General features: G+C 43.2%; 1 protein-coding gene across 1 annotated transcript in view; it reads left to right on the top strand.

Annotated features, from left to right (window-relative positions):
• LOC144827090 (uncharacterized) overlaps positions 1-21,141 on the top strand; it is a 99,591-nt gene that overhangs the window by 29,949 nt on the left and 48,501 nt on the right. The window contains exon 2 of the mRNA XM_078685533.1: positions 3,493-3,953. Coding sequence (XP_078541659.1) covers positions 3,512-3,953 — 442 coding nt within the window. The 5' untranslated portion in view covers positions 3,493-3,511. The remainder of the gene's footprint in view (positions 1-3,492; positions 3,954-21,141) is intronic.

Below are 21,141 nucleotides of genomic sequence, written 5' to 3'. Positions count from 1 at the left end.
CACTGTATATATATATATATATATATATATATATATATGAAAGGGTGTTTCACTGGAGTCATAATGTATTATACACAGAATGAATTTTTAATATTCGTGGTCAACTAGCAAGCTGTTCCAGGTCTTTATAAATGTAATAATATATGCCCCCTGCGTTTATTTCAGTAATAGTTATGTCCTGTTTCATTTAGTTTTCAGTGCAATAGGACGGTGACCTGATGAAGGCGATAACGCCGAAACACGCGTAGTCCTACCTACCGCCTTGCCTCCATCAACTTGTCTAAGTTTTGTTTGTACTGTCCTTTATTTTTTGTACAATGAATGTCTAAATGAATATTAATGTTTGATAAACATCTTGGATCATGATATATATTATGTAATTTACACAGAAAGTTAAAACACAGAAAATATTGAAAATATAAATTCCAAATAAAAGAATATAAGTTTTTTTAATATATTGGCCTTATATTCTTGGTTGTATGTTATAATCTGGGTTAATCATGTGGGGTGGCACATTTAAACTTTTCTAGACCTGTATCTGCTTCTCTCAACAGTGTGACTGACTCAGTTATATACCTTTAGCTATAAACTTCCAAAATCCTGTTATGTGTCTAAATTTTTACCTCAACTCCATTGGTTGCCAGTGGAAAAAAGAGTGCAGTTTAAGACACTTAGGGCCAGATGTAGGTAATTCTGATTTACCGACTCTTAAATACTGACTCATACCGAATCGGTATTTAAGAGTCGGTAAATTGGAAGAAGGCAGATGTGGGTAAAAAATTACCGATTCTGTAAGAGTCGGTATTTACTGATTCCGTAAATACCGAATCGGTATTTCACATTGATTCCTACGGGCCTTGAAGCCCATAGGAATCAATGTGAAATACCAAATCGGTATTTACAGAATCGGTAAATACCGAATCTTGCAAGGGTGCAGGGGGTGTCACTTTGACACCCTCTAGCACCCCAAGTACAGGCATGTGTGACATGTGGCACACATGCATGCCCTAAGGGCATGTCTGTGTGTCACATTGCACAGGTGTATTTTCAATGAGAGTAAACAATTCAGACTCCCTGTAAAGAGTGCATGAGTGAAGTTCCACAGATGGTATACTGGCCCAGTCCTGAGTCGAGTTGTATCTGTAGTGTGGCCTCGCTGAGTTAAGAGGCAGTAATGTGTGCATGCACACCTGAATTCGGTATTTTACCACCCAATAGGATTGGGTGGTAAAATACCGACTCTGAAGGGCCTGTGGCACTCTTTGGAGTGTCACCTACATATGGATTTACAGAATCGGTATATTTACCGATTCGGTAAAATACGGAAGTGGTAAATTTACCGAATCGGTAAATTCAGACCCACCTACATCTCAAAAGCCAAATACCGGTCAGTAACGGCCGAAATCGGCCGTTACCGACCGTTATTTCTCTACCTACATTTGGCCCTATGTGTGGCCCACAGGATTCTTACTCAGCAAGCACAGCCGGGGCTGGTGGATTTACTAGCCTTTTATGTTTCTCTGCATTCTTTACGCTCAGCTGACAAAGGGCTAGCGTGCATTCCCCGATTCTTAACCCCTTTAGTGCTGCCGTCGGCCAACGGTCGTCGCGAGCACTACATTGCCAGTGTTGCGCACATCCGTTGGGTGACGCGACCGCACCCGTTTCTTCAAATGTTCAGCACTGGCGCAGAACGTTCGAAGCAACAAACGGGTTAAGAGCCAGAGCTGGGGGCCGCGCTTTTAGAGTGCTTGCGGACAGATTATGGAACTCACTTCCTGCCTCCATCAGAGGGATCCAGAATCATCCAGAAAGAAGAGGTCAAAAAGAGCACAATCCTGAAACACATGTACATATAAGACTAGTAGGTCATATAGTCATAACAGTAGTGGAACTGAATATAATGTGTAGTTTGCAATTTTAGGACAGAACAGAGGAGCAAATAAAGTTCACATTCATATTGTCATTTTCTTTATTTGAAGAGCCATAAAATTTGAAGTTGATAAAAAACAGCCGACACGTGTTTCGTCAGTACTATCAATAAGTACTCAGACTTTTTCAAGGCTATAAAGACAGGATATCACGGCGCATGTAACCTCTTGTCATATGATTGAAGCCAGTACCTATAAGACTCAGGAATCAAAGTAAATAGCAAGGGTCCATAACATCCATAGAGATCATCTATGTAATGATATAGATAATGGCAAAAAAGGATTGCCAACTCGAACTCAGAAAAAGTTAAACAGTCCCATCATATGAATAGTTGTATTTTCAATGAGAGTAAACAATTCAGACTCCCTGTAAAGAGTGCATGAGTGAAGTTCCACCGATGGTATACTGGCCCAGTCCTGAGTCGAGTTGTATCTGTAGTGTGGCCTCGCTGAGTTAAGAGGCAGTAATGTGGCGAATGGCACCACCTGATAATGACGCCTAGAAAGCCTTTCTACACTACAGATGATCTCTATGGATGTTATGGACCCTTGCTATTTACTTTGATTCCTGAGTCTTATAGGTACTGGCTTCAATCATATGACAAGAGATTACATGCGCCGTGATATCCTGTCTTTATAGTCTTGAAAAAGTCTGAGTACTCATTGATAGTACTGACGAAACACGCGTCGGCTGTTTTTTATCAACTTCAAATTTTATGGATCTTCAAATAAAGAAAATGACAATATGAATATGAACTTTATCTGCTCCTCTGTTCTGTCCTAAAATTGCAAACTACAGATTATATACAGTTCCACTACTGTTATGACTATATGACCTACTAGTCTTATATGTACATGCGTTTCCGGATTGTGCTCTTTTTGACCTCTACTTTCTGGGTGTACACTTGCCAATCTTTTGATTGACATTGATCCATCTTGGTAGTGGGGGATAGTGGTCTATGAAGCACTTCATCTTTAACAACTAAAGATTGTGTTTATTTATCCAGCATTATTGTCCATCATACTAATATCTGTGTATGTGCGGTTTTATCCAATTTTGGATACACCACTACGGATCCAGAATCATCTTGCCTTTCGCACATCCATTAAGACCTGGCTTTTCCCGGCCTAAATCCCTTTTAACTTTTACAGTCTCTAGTCTTTGGTTGTGCCGGGACGCCCCGTTGCTGGGGCAGCCATGCGCATTACAAATCTGACAATAATAATAAGGTGACTACATTGTTATGTTTTTTCTTTAATGAATGTTTGCTAAGAATTTCCTTAAGCAAGTTGCTTTATGAATTAGATATATTTACTATTTTTTAAAAAATGTTTCTGAAGTTCACCCTGACCGAAATCAGACATTTTTCTAAAATATAATCTGCTAAAATTCCATTGTTTAAAAATGAATGATGTGTATTTTGAAGTCCCACTTCTGCCATGAACTAGAGGTTTTGGTTGGTGTGGGAAATGTCTATTGATGAGATGACATGGTCGCTACATGGGGTAATATTTCTGCATTTTTGACTTGATGTGCCTGTTTCTTTTGTTCTTAATGTAGACAGGTCCCCTCCAAAAGAATGGATTCATTTGTTAAGACTCGTGAGGTGGAGACTCTGCGCAACGAGAACCAACGACTGCTGTCTGAAAATGGTGAGCTACGGAAGATGGTGGCTCTGATGCAGGAGAATGTTGAGCTGAGGTATTGTTTGCGTGACCACGGGAGCCAGGTCCAAACGATGTCTCCAGCACAGAACACTGCCTCCAAGCAGCAGCTGGCCCCACTGGCAGCAAACCCTGGTGCAGTACTGGCAGCAGCTAAGCGTCGGAGCAGAAGTATGTTGACTACGCCCAAGAAAGATCGCCATGCCAGTACAAGCAGCAGCGAAAATAGCCTTGCATCAGGGGACCGACAGTGCCTCAAGGTATCTGAGGAAGGACCTAAAATGTCAGAAATTCCCACACAGAGAGAGCACCCGCGTCAGCTGTACACAAACATACGGCAGCCCGAACTGACCCATGGTAAGCTGGCAAGTTGACTCAGTAAGTTAAATGTTTCTAATAGTGGGTAGGATCTGTGGGCCAAAATTTAGAATTCAAGCTAAGTCAGATCAGTCTTCCATCATTCTAAGGTTGGTAAATTGAGTACATTTACATGTGTTAACAGCAACATCTGGTATTTACAGTACTTATCCACAGCAGACGATGAAGTGCTGTATGAAAAACATGTTATCGTTGGGAAGGGGCACAGACAATAACTTTATAAAGAGTGAGCCTTGTGTTCTGTGGCTGAGTCTGGTTGCTTAGTGGACTAATGCGTCGCTGGTTGGGGTTTGTGTTTGACCTCATAGTCACAGGTTCAAATCCCGGCAGTTCCACTCAGTCTTTCATCCTTCTGAGGTTAATAAAATGACTACTATTGAGTTGGGTAACACTAAACATCTGTTATTCAGCGCCAAGACAACTTTTTGGGAGAACGTGTCATTTACAAATACATGTTTAGCTACTTTATTCCCATTAAACCCATGCTTACTCTGGGTTATAGTCATTCCTCTTTCACTGGTTTCTCAGTACATTCTTAAGGAAGAGCTTTAGTCCAGTTATCACTATGGGGTGCCCTTTTAAATGTTTTTTCCTTTGGATCATACCAGTGCTTAATTACAAAAAATATAGGTGATGCTTCCCATAATATAACTAAGGAAGCTGAGCGAGGAGGGTCACTAGTCTAGGGAGCAGGTGTTACATTACTCGTTTTTAGGTCGAGCATCATCGTGCATACATTTGTGGACCACAGAAGAACTTAAAAACTACAAAGAGGAACTAATTGAGATCCTGAAACTCGATCACCATGCAACACTTCAATGGGTCAGAGACAGGCGAACACGATTTTTCAAGCTAGGTCCTAACTACTTTTGGGCTCCCAGTACATTATCGACACTCTCAAAAAAGCTTTTGAAAAATAAATACTGGGCATACATACAGTATCCACCACTGCTCTGAAGTCGGTAGGTTAACATCCCAGTTTCTATTGGTAAAACCGCTTCCCCTTTTTGAACAATAACAACAACGCAACTGGCCACTGTATATGAAGTTTTGCTTTGAGTTCTTACTGGTCAATTGCTACACAGCTACATGGAAACGTAACAACTGTGATGATGGAGAGGCCTATTGGTCCCTATGCCCACTCAATGCAGTAGAAAATGATTCCCTTATATTATTATTATTTTGCCCAGATAGGCTATCCCAAGGAAAAAATGGATTAAACCCATCTGTCGAACTTTGGGAATCAGGTTACATTCAGGAGCACTCAGAATTTCTAAAACAGACACATCTCAGAAAATTGTTTTTAGTATAAGTAGCTATTTATTAGCTCTTAATTTTGTCATAAGGGAAAAGGCATGACATTTTAGTTACCAGATGTCACATTAAATCTTAAATACTATGGGCCGATTTCGGCCGTTACCAACCGGTATTTGGGATTGGACATGTAGGTGGCCTGAATTGTACCGAATCGGTAAATTTACCGATTCGGTAAAATACCGAATCGGTAAAGTTACTGAATCGGTAAATCAAGATGTAGGTGGCACTTTAAACAGTGCCACAGGCCATTACCGATTCATAATTTACCACCAAATAATATTTGGTGGTAAATTATGAATTTCTGTGTACATGCACATCTGTGCATGTACACCGGTGCCATGTGGCACACATACATGCCCTAAGGGCATGTATGTGTGTCACATTGCATACAAGCCAGAATCTGGGGTGCAACAGGGTGTCAAAGTGACACCCTGTTCCCCTTGTAAATTCGGTAATTTTACCGAATCGGTATTTACCGATTCGGTAATTGCCATTGATTCCAATGGGCCTCAAGGCCCATAGGAATCAATGGCAATTACCGAATCGGTAAATACCGATTCGGTAATTACCGATTTTTACCGATTCGTTAATTGGATCGGTAAAAATACCTAAATCCCGATTGCCAGTTCTTAAATACCGAATCGGTATGATTCGGTATTTAAGAATCGGTAATCTGGGATTACCTACATCGGGCCCCAAATGTTTTAATATGATACATTGCACCAGTATATACCAGCACTTTATTGCATTTGCACTTTATCAACCTTTTTTTTTTTTTACAATACATGTATCTGTGATGTATTTTAAAACAAGCTATGTATACATGATTGTAAACTGAGAGATGTGGCATTTTAATGTCTGATTTGAAATTATTGTATTGCATATGTATGAATTGTCCAAATTTGAATATTTTATGGTTTTTAAAGTGAATAAAGATGTCGACATTAGTAGAAAGTACAGTAAAATGGTAAAAAAAAAATCAGGTTTAAAATTATGAATTGTGCTGGGATCTGTAGTAATATGCGATTCATAGATATATAACACCTCAACTGTGAGTCAAGCCTAAGTGAGGGTATCTGACAGCCTGTCAGGTAATTTCGCTGCTCACTAATCAGTTTCATTTGGCAACTTAATTTATCACAGACTTCGAATTTTCATCTTGTAGTTCCAGATTTTCAAAATGGGTTCTATAGCGTGCTCTGTACTACCAAGCTTAACACGCTCCTTAAGTACTCTCTGTGGGGTTAGAAAACAAATGGTATTAAATCTTTGGGATAGTCGGCGCCTAAAAAAATGCATGCTTTTGGTCCACCATTCAGTCTTTGCTATAAACCTTTGCATTTGATGTAAGGATAAATGTGCACAAGAGAATCTACACGTGCTGCTGCTCAAATATTTTATTCAGTAACCCATAACATTTATTTATTACATTTTACTTTTTTGTAACAGTGTTTTATATAGCGCAAACTTGACCCAGTATCGGATATCAGAGCTCTTTAAATAACACCAGTTACGTTACATGAGCACACATTCATTGTTTTGTTAGGCATGGGGACATTAAGTGATTTTCCCAGAATCACAGGATGTTCAGCGTCATTGCCAAGACTCGAACCCGGTTCCCCAGATTTGATGTCGACCGCTCTAGCCTTTAGGCCAACTACTCTCCTCATTAGCTCTGAAGAGTCAATAAAAGTCTGAGGAGTTCATAGTAACAAAAATAGTTAACACACTCCTGTTGGGTACCTAGTATCGATGACCCACTGTATTAATATATAAAAACGAATCCCAGTTTATTCCTGTGAAGGCTCCCTCGTACATAAATCATGGGAAATGACTTGGTAAAACTATTCCCTCCGTGGTGTAACTTTTCAGCCTAATTAAAAATTTTAAACAGCTTCATTCATTAAGGTCTATTTCTGCCAAAATCTGCCTCAGTCTGTTGAGCACCGTGATATATTCCATGAGTGATTTATAACCAAGGTCACTGGATCTATGCACTTCTGCGGCTATGTTTTTTCTGCATGATTATGGATGTGTTGTATTTGTCACATAATCCAGTCTACTGCATAATTTGAAGTTTTAAGAAAAAAACAGTTTCAAGCTCATTTGGATCAAAAGCTATAAAAATTGCTGTCACAGATGTTGCAGGAAGGGGGCAGGCAGGGCCGAACTCAATACCATCTAATTACTATCAACATAATTCAACAGCACACCATGCCACATAATTCCACTACACAAATCCACTCCACACCACACAATTCCACAACTAATAATTCCAATCCAACCCACATAATTCCACTACACACAACATACATACACTCCATAACACATGGGTAAAAAAGATTACCATTTACAATGCCAATAGCTCTAACCTAAGCAAATGCGAGACCAATGGCATTTCCAATGCTTGTTTTTATTCTGTCCTGTCCCAGCAGGACCTGCAACCCTCCATGAACCTGGGTTCCGTGATACCCCCTGACAGCTGCCTGTCCATCTGGAGAGAGGCATGCACATTCTCCGGAAGAGAATATATAGTCCTTCTTTTGATTAGATTGCAGTGGCGGTTCCTTCATGAGGGCGTTTGGGCGTCACCCCCCTAGAATTTTTTCCCCCACGGCCCGTATTAACTGTGCATATGCATGTACAAAAAAGAGAGCATTATCACTTAATCTCAGCCCGCGGCAGTCAGCTGTCTCAGCCGCTGGCTAGTTCTATTTCAGTGTTTGCGTGTGGCAGCAGGCAGGCTGATGGGGTGGGGCTTAAGTCGATGATTGTCTTTGAGCAGAAGCTGCAATTGAGCATGTCGGATTGGGACAGTGCCATATTCCGGCCAGCCCAACATGCGCAGCCTTATGTAGTCTTGTCTGTAGAATTAGGGAGCCGAGGGGGATTGAAGCCGTAGGCCCCAAGCTTCCTAATGAGCGTCAAATTGCCCTGCTCAGGCCAATCCTGGCACTGCTCGAGCAGCGCCAGGATTGGCTGCTTTAGGGTAGAGCGCAGTGGTTTGACTGAGCATTTCCAAATCCACAGCATGGGAGAATAATCACCAATCACTGCATGGGAGAATAATCACCAATCACTGCATGGCTTTATTGTGTAGCCATGCAGTGATTTAACATTCTTGCGTCAGCTTCTCTCTTCCCCCCTCCCCTCTTCAGCACACAAGGAGCGTGGAGAGAGAAGAGAGCTGCTGACGGGCCGGGGCCTCGCAATCAGTCTCCCAGGCTCAGAGGGGCCACGAGGTTTTGTGGCAAGTGGCAAAAAAACAATTTTTCCGCGTTAGCCGTGCTGCCTGAGTGAGGCAACATAAAATGGCGACTAAACGCAAAATGGCGGCTGTAGCAAAGCGAGGCTGAAAACTACGTAACCTCAGACCCTCCTTTTGCCATACTCAGGCAAAGCATAAAGGAACCCATTTTAATCTGAGTCGATATCAATGGTCATGAGGTCACTAAGATGTTGTTGCACCATCATCTTAATGTGTTCTGTCTGTTGTGCTACTGGTTTGGAGACACAGATTGTGGCACAGAGTCCACAAATAGCTGGACCACACTGTAGACAAAGACAACAAGAAAAGACAAGTGCTAAAAGCATTCCAAGGAAAGTTAGCACTTTCCATCCCCAAGTGGACAGTAGTCCCCAAAACCATCCCATCACAGACCAATCTCCAGTATCTTGGTGGATAGACTCAGAGATGACATGTAGCTTAGAGATGGCTTGGTATACTGTAGGGGCGTTGTCAGGAATATAAATGCAACAACTAGACCCAATTAATTTGCAAACTCCTCCTTTATCTGCAAGTATTATGTCTAACACCATTCTATTCTGTAGAGTCATAAGTCGATCCGCCTGAAGCTCAGCAGTCAAATTTTTCAATGCTCCAGAAGTTACATTTATTGTGGCATCCACCACACGGATCAACTGTCTGATATTTTTGCTATTGGCCATCGGACCCCAAAAGGGAAGAAATCCTTTCAGAAAATCCCCTCCTTCTTGCCCCGCTGTATCTTCCGAATCTACTACTCCTCTAGCAACTCTCTTTCTGTGATAATCAGCAGGAGCGGTGTATGTAGGAGGGAGGAGAAAAGCTACATAACATGTTCCCGAGAAGTGTGTGGGAAGCCATGTATAAGCTTTATCATGACAGATGAAATATGTACCTTGTGATGCCACTAATGGTGCGGGTGTAGAAGGAGTATAGACATAAGTGTGGGAACAGTTGCTCCTCTCTTGCTTAGTTTTGGTATTCTGGCCATTTATTTGCAAGCGCAAACAACCTCTTTGGGGTAGTACCCAAATCGGTGCAGAACTCTGTTGCTTGAGCTTGTCAGTAAGGCTAAGAGTATAGCGAGTTATATTCCACCCATCATACGCTCTCTTTTCATCTTTGGGAATCTTGATGATATCAGCAATCTTTGCCATAGTTACAATGCCCTTTATCAAAGAACTATGACTGAAATCCACTCCACCATTATAGGACCCACCAGAAGGATATCGAAGTAAGTTCTGGTATGCATTGGAAAACATAGCCAGATAGGCCCAAGCGGAACGTTCATATGAAAAGGGGAGGACTAGATACGGCATTCCTCTTTGTGTATTATGTGGTATGAGACCACATACCCAACAGTCAGTAACATTTACTATCAATTGATGCTGGTGTAGCATTTGAATGAACAAATTGTTAATATATTCCATTCTTCTCATTTGCTTGTGATCTGGGAGTGAGTAAAACTAATGCGGTGAAACAGTAGTAGAGGGAGTTAGAGGGACAGAAACGGGAACAGGTACTAACTGCAGGACATGAATAAACCATCCTATGCATGCTAATAAACTACTTAAATCTACTAAAACACATAGTGCTACGCCACAACGACCAAATAATAATTTCTTATAATGAGCTCTCTTCAACATTTTAATATCACTTCCTTTCCCTGCACTATCTATTACTCTAAAGGCGTTGCTCACGATAATCTTCCTTAATCACTTGGCTGTGATTGTTAGCCGTCCTATGACACTGCAAGTCCTGTTGACCTAGTCACTTCAGGTCACAGCTCAAGACTCCTACCGTGACCCTGCAACTTGATGGATAAGGGAAGGAAAAACTTTTCTTTATTAACAGAATTTTAAAAGGGAAAGTCTAAATTAATTGTCCTTAGGGGATCTTTTCCTCAAATTATATCGTCTCTTTCCAAGCGTTGTCTGGTCCTGGAATAAATGTTCGGGATCTGTGGTGTCGATTCTCAAATGAATGGGTACAGCTTCCTGTAAGATATCATCGTCCTCTTTCTCTGAGCTAGTCCAATCCAGGTGTGCACTGCTGAACGGAACAAAACGGGGTACCCGCTCACACTCACTGTCACCGATACCTTCTCGGACCCACTGGTCATAAGGTAAAGGCAATGGTACCCTTTTGCAGTGCACACCGTGGATCCAGTGTCTTTTCCCCAGGACCTTGACAGCTGTACGGGTTGTAAGTAGGACTTGTCTCGGAGGCCCCCAGCGAGGTTCCAAGTTCCTTTTCCTCTGGAAATTTTTCAGGCACACCCAATCCCCAGGCTGGATGGTGTGTCCGGGATCTGAAGAGGCCTCTGGTAAAGCGTTTTGGACCTGTTGACGAATAACATGCAATTTAGTGGTGAGATCATGCAAATAATCAACCAACAGTGGGTAGGGAATATCTGAGTACTTTTTGGGTCTGGGGACTCCCCAGACATTAGCTGGGCGTCCGAACACAATCTCGTATGGGCTAAGCCCCAAACGAAAATGAACAGTTGTTCTAGTAGAAAAAAGTGCCAAAGGCAGAGCATCAGGCCAAGAAAGGCCCGTGCTGGCCTGAATCTTTGCTAGCTTAAGTTTGAGAGTGCCATTGTAGCACTCTACCAAACCTGCTGAATGAGGATGGTTTTCCGCGTGGGATTTCTGTCTAATGTCTAGACCTATACACACCTTTTGCATAATTTGACCTACAAATTCACTTCCATTGTCACTCCAGACAATGCGCGGCAAACCAAACCTCGGGAAGAATTCTTTCAAGAGTATTTTTGCAGTGGACAAGGCAGTGTTGTCCTTTAGGGGGTAGGCCTCTATCCATCTGGAAAAGGCACAAACCACCACCAGGACATACTTGAGATTATTGAAACGTTCCATATGGATGTAGTCTATTTGCAGTACCTCGAAGGGGTACGTAGGGGGTGCAAAGTGACCTGCTGGAGTTGGAGTTCCCTTTCCTGGATTGTGCATCAAACAAACAATGCAATGTTTCACCACATTCTCTGCACATTTAGGAATACCAACATTCTGCCATACTGGAGCTAAAAGCTTACATATACCCCGTATATTAATATCGGCTGGTCCATGGGCCATAGTAACTACAGGCAGTACATACGCATCAGGTAACAACCATCGTTGATGCTCTGACAATTCCGTCCAACATCCCGTACTATCCAACATTCCCGTACTTTCTCTCCACGTACTTAATTCTTTCTCAGTGGCCTCCTTCTGGATCGCTTTCACACTTTCCACTGTGTCTTCACACATACCAGCTTCTGCAACCCATCTAGAAGGCCCTGCAACATACATGCAACTTTCAACATTCCTCGCTGTTTCCTGCGCTATCTCGTCTGCAAATGCATTTCCTCGACCCACGTCATCAGTAATCTTTTTGTGTGCACTGCACTTCGCAATCGCTATTTGAGTGGGAAGGGCAAGTGATTCAAGAAGGTCAGTTGCCAACTGACCATGCTGTATCTTGGTGCCGTGGGAGGTAAAGAATCCTCTTTCCCTCCACAAACGACCAAAACTGTGGGCAACGCCAAATGCATATTGGCTGTCGGTATAGACAGTCACTCTCTTCCCTTTCGCCAACACACATGCTCTTGTCAACGCAATCAATTCTGCAGCTTGCGCTGAATTATGAGGAAGGCGTGCAGTTTCTACCACTGTGTACAACGTTGTTACTGCATAAGCAGCTGTCGTTTCACCATTAGGGAGCTTGAAACATGACCCATCTACCCATAGGATCCCATCCGGATCCACAAGCGGTGTATCCTTGAGGTCTATTCGACCCTTCGTTTCTTCTTCAGTGCGAAGAAAACAATCATGCTGATCTTGTAAATTGTTAGCATCCAAAGCAGGCAACAATGTTGCTGGATTCAGAACATTACATCTTTTTATGTGTATGTGACTAGCTAGAAGTGTCAATTCGTATCCGGACAAGCGAGCACTCGTTAAATGCTGAGTTTTTGTCCTATTAAGAAGAGTATCTACTGCATGTGGCACCATAACATTAAGAGTATGATCTAGCACTAGTCCAGCGGATTGACGAATAGAAATTGCCGCTGCTGCTGTTGCTCTAAGGCAACTAGGTAATGCCTTAGCTACTGGATCTAATGTTGCAGAAAAATAGGCACACGGCCTTTGTTTGTCGCCAAATCATTGCGTCAATACTGAGAATGCGCAACCTTCCCTTTCATGCACATAGAGTGTGAAAGGTTTACTGTAATCTGGAGTACCCAACACAGGAGCAGAACACAAGGCAGTACGCAAATCAGAAAAACTCTTTTGACATTCATCAGTCCAAGGCAAAGGCTGGGGCGTATCTTTAAGTGTAAGTGCTAACAGAGGTTTAGCAAGAAGGGAAAAATTTGGAATCCACTGTCTACAGTAAGAGGTAATGCCTAAGAAAGCACGCACTTCTCTTTGTGTGGACGGTACAGGCATTCGTGCAATTGCATGAATACGTTCTGGAGTCAATCGCCTTCCCTCCTTCGACAAGAGATGACCTAAATAGGTAACCTCTTGTCGGCAATATTGTAACTTGGAAGACGATACTTTATGATGTGAATCAGACAAATGCTGTAAGAGCGATACAGTTGCTGCTTTACAAACATTTTCAGAATCTGCAGCTATCAACAAATCATCCACATATTGGATAAGAGTGGCACCTGAAGGCAAAGAAAAGATATCAAGTTGTGACTTCAAAGCTTGACTGTATATTGAAGGACTTTCACAATAGGCTTGGAGTGCGCGCGTAATCTGGAAGCTTCGACCTCCGAGAGAGAAGCCGAAAAGATCCCTACTTTCTTCAGCAATGGGAATGCTAAAGAAAGCATTTTTAAGATCGATCACTGAGAACCAAACTGCTGAAGCAGGAATCATGGTAAGCAAAGCTGTGATATCTGGCACAACAGGAAATTGAGGGACAACAATTTTGTTGACCTCTCGAAGATCAATTATGAAACGGTACACAGGTGGCTGAGAGGGATCAGTACGTTTAAGAATAGGCAAAACAGGACTATTGCAAACGTTTCCGCTAGTCTCTTCAACCACACCCTTCTGAACCAAATCATGAACAATGGCCAACAAGGCTCTCTCACCATCACTGGATATTTTATATTGTGGAACACGTGGCATCTTAACATTGTCTTTAACAGTAATTACATATGATGGAATTTGCAACAAGCCAACATCATTTGGACCCACAGCCCAAAGTGTAGCGGGAAGTGAACGCAACTCGGGTGGTAGCTGTTCTTTAGATACATACATTGGAGAAGTCAACTTGTCACCTAAAGTGAGGTGCACACCAGAGGGTGAACAATACAGTGTAGCATGTAAACGTTTCAGTAGGTCCAAACCCAATAAATTTTCTCCGCATCGTGTCGTTAAAAGGAGTGGAGCTTCCAAATCATATGGACCAATAGAAATGGGCAAAGGACAAGAAATAGGATTTGAAACTGGGGCGCCAGAGAATCCTACAGAAACATTTGTTAAGCCAGACAAAGGTGCCCCAGGGAGTTTAGAATGCATTATAGAACTTCTCATAGCACCAGTATCCAAGAGAAATGGTTCTGTAACACCTAATGCCATAACGTTAACATAAGGTCCTTCCTGATCTACTGGAACTGATATGACTCCCTTACTTTGCCTATGGCTGTCCTAGCTAGTATGGAAAGCAACGTCCTCATTATCGAAACAATAGTCATCATTGTAGTATTGTGCAGATTGAGAATTCTGCTGATCAAAATAATTCGTAGAGTCTTGAGAGGGAGAGGGACGTTGTTCCTGAGGTGGCGCACCACGACCCCTACCTCTGGATATGGATCGAGAATCACCACGACCCCGTGGCGCCAATGATCCACCATACCGTTGTAATAAAATTGGACAAGTATTCTTAAAATGACCATCTTCCTTACAGTAAGCACACTGGTTGGGGCCCAATGGAGCGCGTGGAACTGAGGGAACTGGCTTCTGCAACAACCTCTGAAACTGTGGAGGCTGTGAAAATGAGGGTTGAGCAGAACGAGGGGGATAAGCCTGTTGCAGAAGAACTTTTGTTTTCAAGTCTTTAGTCTTTTTCTCCGCTTTCTCCTTGTCTTCCTTATACCTATTCTCATAATATTGAGCAGTAGCCAATATCTGAGCAGTGGAAGAGACAGCCCAAGAACTCTCCGATTGTTTTAATTTATTCGATAATTCTGGAAGTAAATTAAAAACAAATTTGTCTACAAACAATCGTTGTCCACCTTCAGTACTCCTATCTTGCCCACTATGGTCGATGAAAGTCTCCTCAAACCAAGTAAAGAAGTCGGAGACACTTTCATCCATCTTTTGCTTACACGCCGCTAACTTATCCCAATTAACACGCATCGCAGGCATTAAAGTTTTCATCAAATCTATTATTTTTCCAGGCAATTCTGTGATCAGGACATCCGGTTTGGCCCCACCTACTTGACCTGCATCCGCAGCTGTAATGGCAGCCCAATCACCACCTAAAGCTGCCGCATGATCCTGCCTACGAATCTTGGTCCATATTGCTTGTGGGACTACATTCCCCATAAGTAAGTCAATATCTGCCAGATTCATAATGCATTTTTGTGAAGGTAAGTGGTTTGGCCCAAAGAAGAGAGGCTAGGTAGGGCCTATAGACAAAACAATTAAATATATACCTCCACCTCCAATTATTTAAATATGTAACTAATACAAAGAATAAACGAAAATTAATACGTTTATCTCGGCCATCAATGTTGCCAAATTCAATTTTAATTATGTTTATGTTTATGTTAAATGGTTCAACAGAAAAAACACATAATCTACTCAACAGACAGCATCATTATAAACAATCTGATTAAAGCTATATCCACTAATGCATAATACACAAATGAAATAATGTACAAATATAATCACAATAAATCAGTGCAATCAAAAAGACAATCAATGAAACAAACAACAATAGTTATATATACATGAATGAATGACAAAACAGTTGTGATCAGTTATTTTTAAATCATAATTTTCACATTTAAACGACACATAATAATCCCCACATTTAAGGAGATGAATATTTACAAGATTCTGAATTTTGATGCTGTCTGTTGAGTAGAATATGTGTTTTTTCTGTTGAACCATTTAACATAAAGAGTAATTAAAATTGAATTTGGCAACATTGATGGCCAAGATAAACATATTAATTTTCGTTTATTCTTTGTATTAGTTACATATTTAAATAATTCGAGGTGTAGGTATATATCTAATTGTAGATTCATAATGCAGGCGTCAACAGTCTGGGACAGCTCTTTATAATACCCAGCGGGATTCTTACGAGGGTCCGGCAAAGACTGTTTGAGTGCCAATACTTCCGACCGTTTCCAAGGGTCATGTACCCATATACGCTGAAAGTGAGCAGGAACACCTGGATTAGCACCTGCTTGAGGAACCTCATCTCTCCATATCGGAGGAACTTCTCGCATAGGATATTGTGCCGTCTTACGACGAACCGCAGGATCAGGCTCAAGAGGACTTTGAGAGAAAAGGGTAGATCGCAAAGCAACAAGCTTCTGAACAGCATGCTCTACAGCAGGACCCACAATAAGTCCCTTATCAAATTGATCCTGTATGTCGAATAAATCCTGAGGAGGCGAGTCTAGATCTACGTTTCCCCATTCTTTAATCAAAGTATTACACATGACATCAAATACATATCTCTGTGTGGGCGCGTTCCATTGAAGGAAAGTATCTAAAATATCACGTGTACTATACTGTACACGACTCATGATCCAATTATGAGCAAGGGAATCTAATTTAGTCCGTTCTTCCACATCTGGAAACGGACTACGCGATTGCCTCCTAGACGAGGCAGGAGAGAAGAAAAGAGGTCCAAGAAAAGGCGACAAAAGGCCCGAGACAGTGTCGACTAAACGCCGTCGAGCTGCAGGGGAATCTGACACTAAAACGGGGGATAATGTATTCTGCAAGACAGAAGAGGAATCTGTAGCAAAAGAAACGACAGATGGAGAAGGCTGAGGCACAGGAGATTGGGGTACCGATATTGCTGGCAAAGGGGGTTGAGGCGGAATCACAGGGACAGGCAACTGTGCAGGAATTACAGCGGCTGGATTTACAGCGGGCTGTAATGGCGGTGCATTAGCACCTAACACATAAGGCGGAGGTAATGTCAACAAATGGGACATAAAAGAATCATCATCAGGAGTTTTACTCTTTGACACCGTAGGCAATACAGGATAGCATCTATCTATTGCCATGCGATGTTCTCTTTCTGACACCTCAATCGCTTGATCAGCTTCGTCATTTTTAAATTGTTGGGCAGCCTGTAGAATCGACATACTCTGTTCTTTCTTATCTTTCTTCATTTACTTAATTTCTTTCTGTTTGGCTTCCTTGCGCCATAGGCGAAAGGAGTCGAACATTGCCGGCCGGGCTTTTCTCTTGAATAAAATCGCTTCCGAATTATCTAATATATCTGGCTCAAAGGACCCATTTTGTGGCCATTGCAAAACACCGTCCTTTTTAGTGTAACGGGTCCATATTTCATTAAAAACTATAGGACCCAGACAGTGCTTTAAGTAAAGTTCGTAAGTACGAGTTCCAACTGGAGGAATTGGACAAGAATCCTCCAGTCGGGAATCCTAAAACAACCACAACAACAAAATTTCTTAAACTTACTAAATCCAGGCATTTTGTCCTTTCAAACGTCAAGGGATTTTCAGACAATAGCACAAACGTACTTACCCTTTGGCTTCGGTTAGCGCGCTAATCGAATAACAAAATACAAAAACAAAGAGAGTGGGCGCTACCCACAAATACTTAACTAAATGCTTTTCTCACGCCAACAGATGTCCGTCTATCGTCTCGCGATACCAATCATCACCAAAGGGCCAAGGCAGGGCGACAGTCAGGGCAGCAGTCGTCAGCAGCCATCGGGAAGGAGTAGCCACGCTTCAAAAGACCTTCGGTCCACCTCGACATGCAGGGGTCGCTCACATGGTTCGCGAAATCCTCCGGTATTTTCCTGCGAAGCTCCTCAAGACTCTCGGGCAAAACTACTACCGCTGAAGTCGCCCACACGTTGGGCCGCCAATTGGAGAACCCGGCCTTATGGGCCGAGCGGTGCAGGGCACGCCTAAGATCTCCGAGTTCACCTACCTCGACCGACAGAGACACGGGACACTCTGTTTGGCGTAGAAAAGTAGTTTTATTAGCTGCAGCTAAGCACAGTTATCTAAGAAGTACCACACAGGTAGGTTCTCAAGAGACTGCCACTTCAATCTGTGGCGCACAGTCTATTATGCAACACAAGTTTACAATGACAACTCCCAATATACACAAAACTGACAAATAGGAATAGTTCGAAAACAGGCTATCAGATGTCTAAAACACACACCCTCCTTTCAGACCCCGTGTGCTCTCCTCCCATCAGGTTAATCAACACTGGTGCCCGTAATTCGATTTGCAGGTGGCAAAACATGTGTAGAATGCTTCAAAAGAAGAGCTATGTAACAAGAGAACACACAGAGAGAATAGTGAAGGCCAGTTTAAATAGGATAAGGATGAGAAGAATTATTTATTTATTTATTTTATTTATTTTAAACACTTATAGAGCGCGAACGAAGGCCCATGGGCATCTCGGCGCTAAGTATCTGCTGGATTCAGCCTTGTAGGAGGGTGGGATTATTGATCAAATAGCCACGTTTTGAGGAGCTTTCGAAAGGACCAAAGGGAAGGGCTACTTTTTATGGACAGTGGCAAAGTGTTCCAGAGCTTGGGTGCTGATACAAGAAATCTTCTATCGCCCCATGAAACCAGTTTGGTGCGGGGTACCTCCAGCTGAAGTCGATCAGAGGATCGGAGGGACCGGGTGGGCCGGTAGGGAATAAGTTGTTGAGTGAGAAAGGCTGGTCCCTGGTTATGCAGCGCCTTATAGACAATGCAAAGAGCCTTAAATTTAGTTATATTCCTGATAGAAAGCCAGTGAAGTTCTCTGATGGTTTCTGAGGCTGATTGAAAATTGGGGACATCACCCAGCAGTCTGGCAGCGGCGTTTTGTCTGGCAGGCCCCCAATGGTGGGACCCAAACAGTGGAGTAAGTCATGGATTAATCAGTCTAGACATGGCTTTGCGAACTCGGCCGGACCCTGACATCAGTATCACACACAAGGACAAAGGTTGCTCCTTGACGAGAAAAACAACAAGCAGCTGAAAGTGGCAAAAAGACCATTTTTCCGCGTTAGCTGTGCTGCCTGAGTGAGGCAACATAAAATGGCGACTAAACGCAAAATGGCGGCTGTAGCAAAGCGAGGCTGAAAACTACGTAACCTCAGGGGCGCCCCCGGCCGCGTCATCAGGACGCGGCCAAAAAGGGGAGGGGCACGCCCCACCATCGAGGGTACGGAGGAGGGGGGAGCCAGGCCCAACCATACGTGGGATGGGGCCGAGCGCCCCCCCTTTCCTTATGGTCTGGGACTACCGACCACCCCCTCCCTGTCCTGTGCACCACCACAGCAACACTTACAGTAATTAGCCATGCAAGGAGTTTCTTTGGAAGGCAGGCGGTCTCACGACCCTCAGGCCGTATTTATTAAAATATGAAAACAAATTAAAATTGTTGAAATAAAAACATTATTTACACAATCATTGATATACAAAATTCGGACATTAGATTTACAGCAATGTAGACAGGTATGAAAGGCTAACCTTAACAAATGTCTAATACAGCGTGTTTCCTGACCGAATCTAACATCCTACGTATGAATTTTGCATCTTAGCATTTTTGGGCCTACGGCAAGGTCGCTAACCGGTGTCAGATCCTTATTATCCAGCTACGCCCTCACGTATGAGTGCGCATGCACGACAGGGCCCGGTTACCGGGAGAGTACATCCCTCTCCTGGTTACCCCGTACGCTCCGTGAACTTCATTAAACCAAAAGGAGGGCCCTTTCACTCTGTGCCGTTTATGACGTCAGAGTGTACGTGCAGGGTGGCTAACAGCCCAAGGAAAGCGTGACTCCCTCGCCTGCACCTTTCCAACCAAGCGATATCCTGCCCCTGAAGTTCTAGGAGAGACCATTGGCCCCTCCCCCTGGGCGACCCCATTTGAGAATGGTGCTGCTCCCTAAGGACCTTAAATTGCTGCTCACTGATCATGACCTTACCGCCACAGGCCAGAATAGTTGACCGACTATCTGGCCCCCCCCAAAATTTCTACACTGAAAGGTCATACCTAACTCGCAAAACCCTCTAACCATGCCAATATGTTCTTCGTTAGTAACTAATTGCCTGTCTCAGTCAGGTGGACCCCATCCTGTAAGTAGAAATGATCCCCCCAGATGCACCCATGTGGAATACTCTGCAATTGAGGTGTCGGAACAGTTTCTCTATCTTGTTGTTGATCCTCTTTACCGAGTGATTCAACGCCCTAACTGAGTCCCCCCCCTCCACTGCAGTCTAGGTATCAACTGAGACCACAATATGGTGCAGCCCGGGAGCAACTTCACCAGCCAACCTGCTGCAGAGATAATCTCTTCTAACAGGACCCTCCTGCCCAGCGTTACCAAATTGTTTTCCCCCAAGTGTAAGATAACAACTGAGGGAGGTGGGGCGTGTTTGTTGAGTAATTCTGAAAAGAAGCCCCTAAGCTGATTATGGCAGAGCCCCCCTTTACCATGAAAGGAAACCTTGAAACCCCCATGCTCCGCCCTCCGTCTACATTCGCCTGAAAGGAAAACAGGTTTAGCAAGTTTAACATATGAATGACCAACAACCCATACTACATGTGTCCTCTTTCTGTCTTCCTGCGTTTGGCGTGATGATGATGGATGCTGTTGATGACCCGGTGTACCAGTTTCCGCCCTGCGTCACAGGCTCGAGAACTGAAAGATAAAAAGACAACAAGGCAGGTGTCAGGGTGATTTAGTTGTACCTTACAACATGTGCAGCCGCACATAACGCTTATAGGCGTTGGAAGACCATCTCCCAATCCTCTTTACACTGTTGGCATGCAACCCCCTCGCTGTTGCTTCAGTGGCCGCCCCTATTCGAAATGAATGTGTCCCAAAATCCTTGGGGTTCAAACCCGCCTTGCTGATTGCCATTGCCAACACTCTTTTGAACTGAAACCTGGTCAATAGGGTACCATCTGCATGTATTAACAAAGTTCCCATTGCCACGCCCACCCGTTGCCTGATGAATGCCTCTACATATGACACTGGGCAGCACGGATTGGTCGGTGCGGTGTAATACCAGGCTATCCCCCCGGGCCTCCTGATCAGTTTTTGATTTCCGTATGTTTACCCACATTGTCTCACCCCTTATCTTAGTGTCGTCAAGCTGAAGACCACCTAACGTGTCCAATTTGTTGTTAGCCACCAGTTCACTTACCCGCAATGCCCCATAAAAGGCCAAGGAAAACGCTGCTTTAAATAGGAGTACCTCCCCTGGGGAGCTACACGTGTCAGACAAGACATCCAATACTACAGCCAACTGCTCCAAACCTATTGGTCGTTTGGAATCGGCGATGCTTGCTTGAAGGCGCCGCCACCCCCTCAATGCCTTCCGCACT

Source organism: Lissotriton helveticus, chromosome 4_1 (assembly GCF_964261635.1).
Source record: "Lissotriton helveticus chromosome 4_1, aLisHel1.1, whole genome shotgun sequence".
NCBI lineage: Eukaryota > Metazoa > Chordata > Amphibia > Caudata > Salamandridae > Lissotriton > Lissotriton helveticus.
Note: the sequence above shows the minus strand (reverse complement) of the source record. Positions and strands in the feature narration are given on the sequence as shown.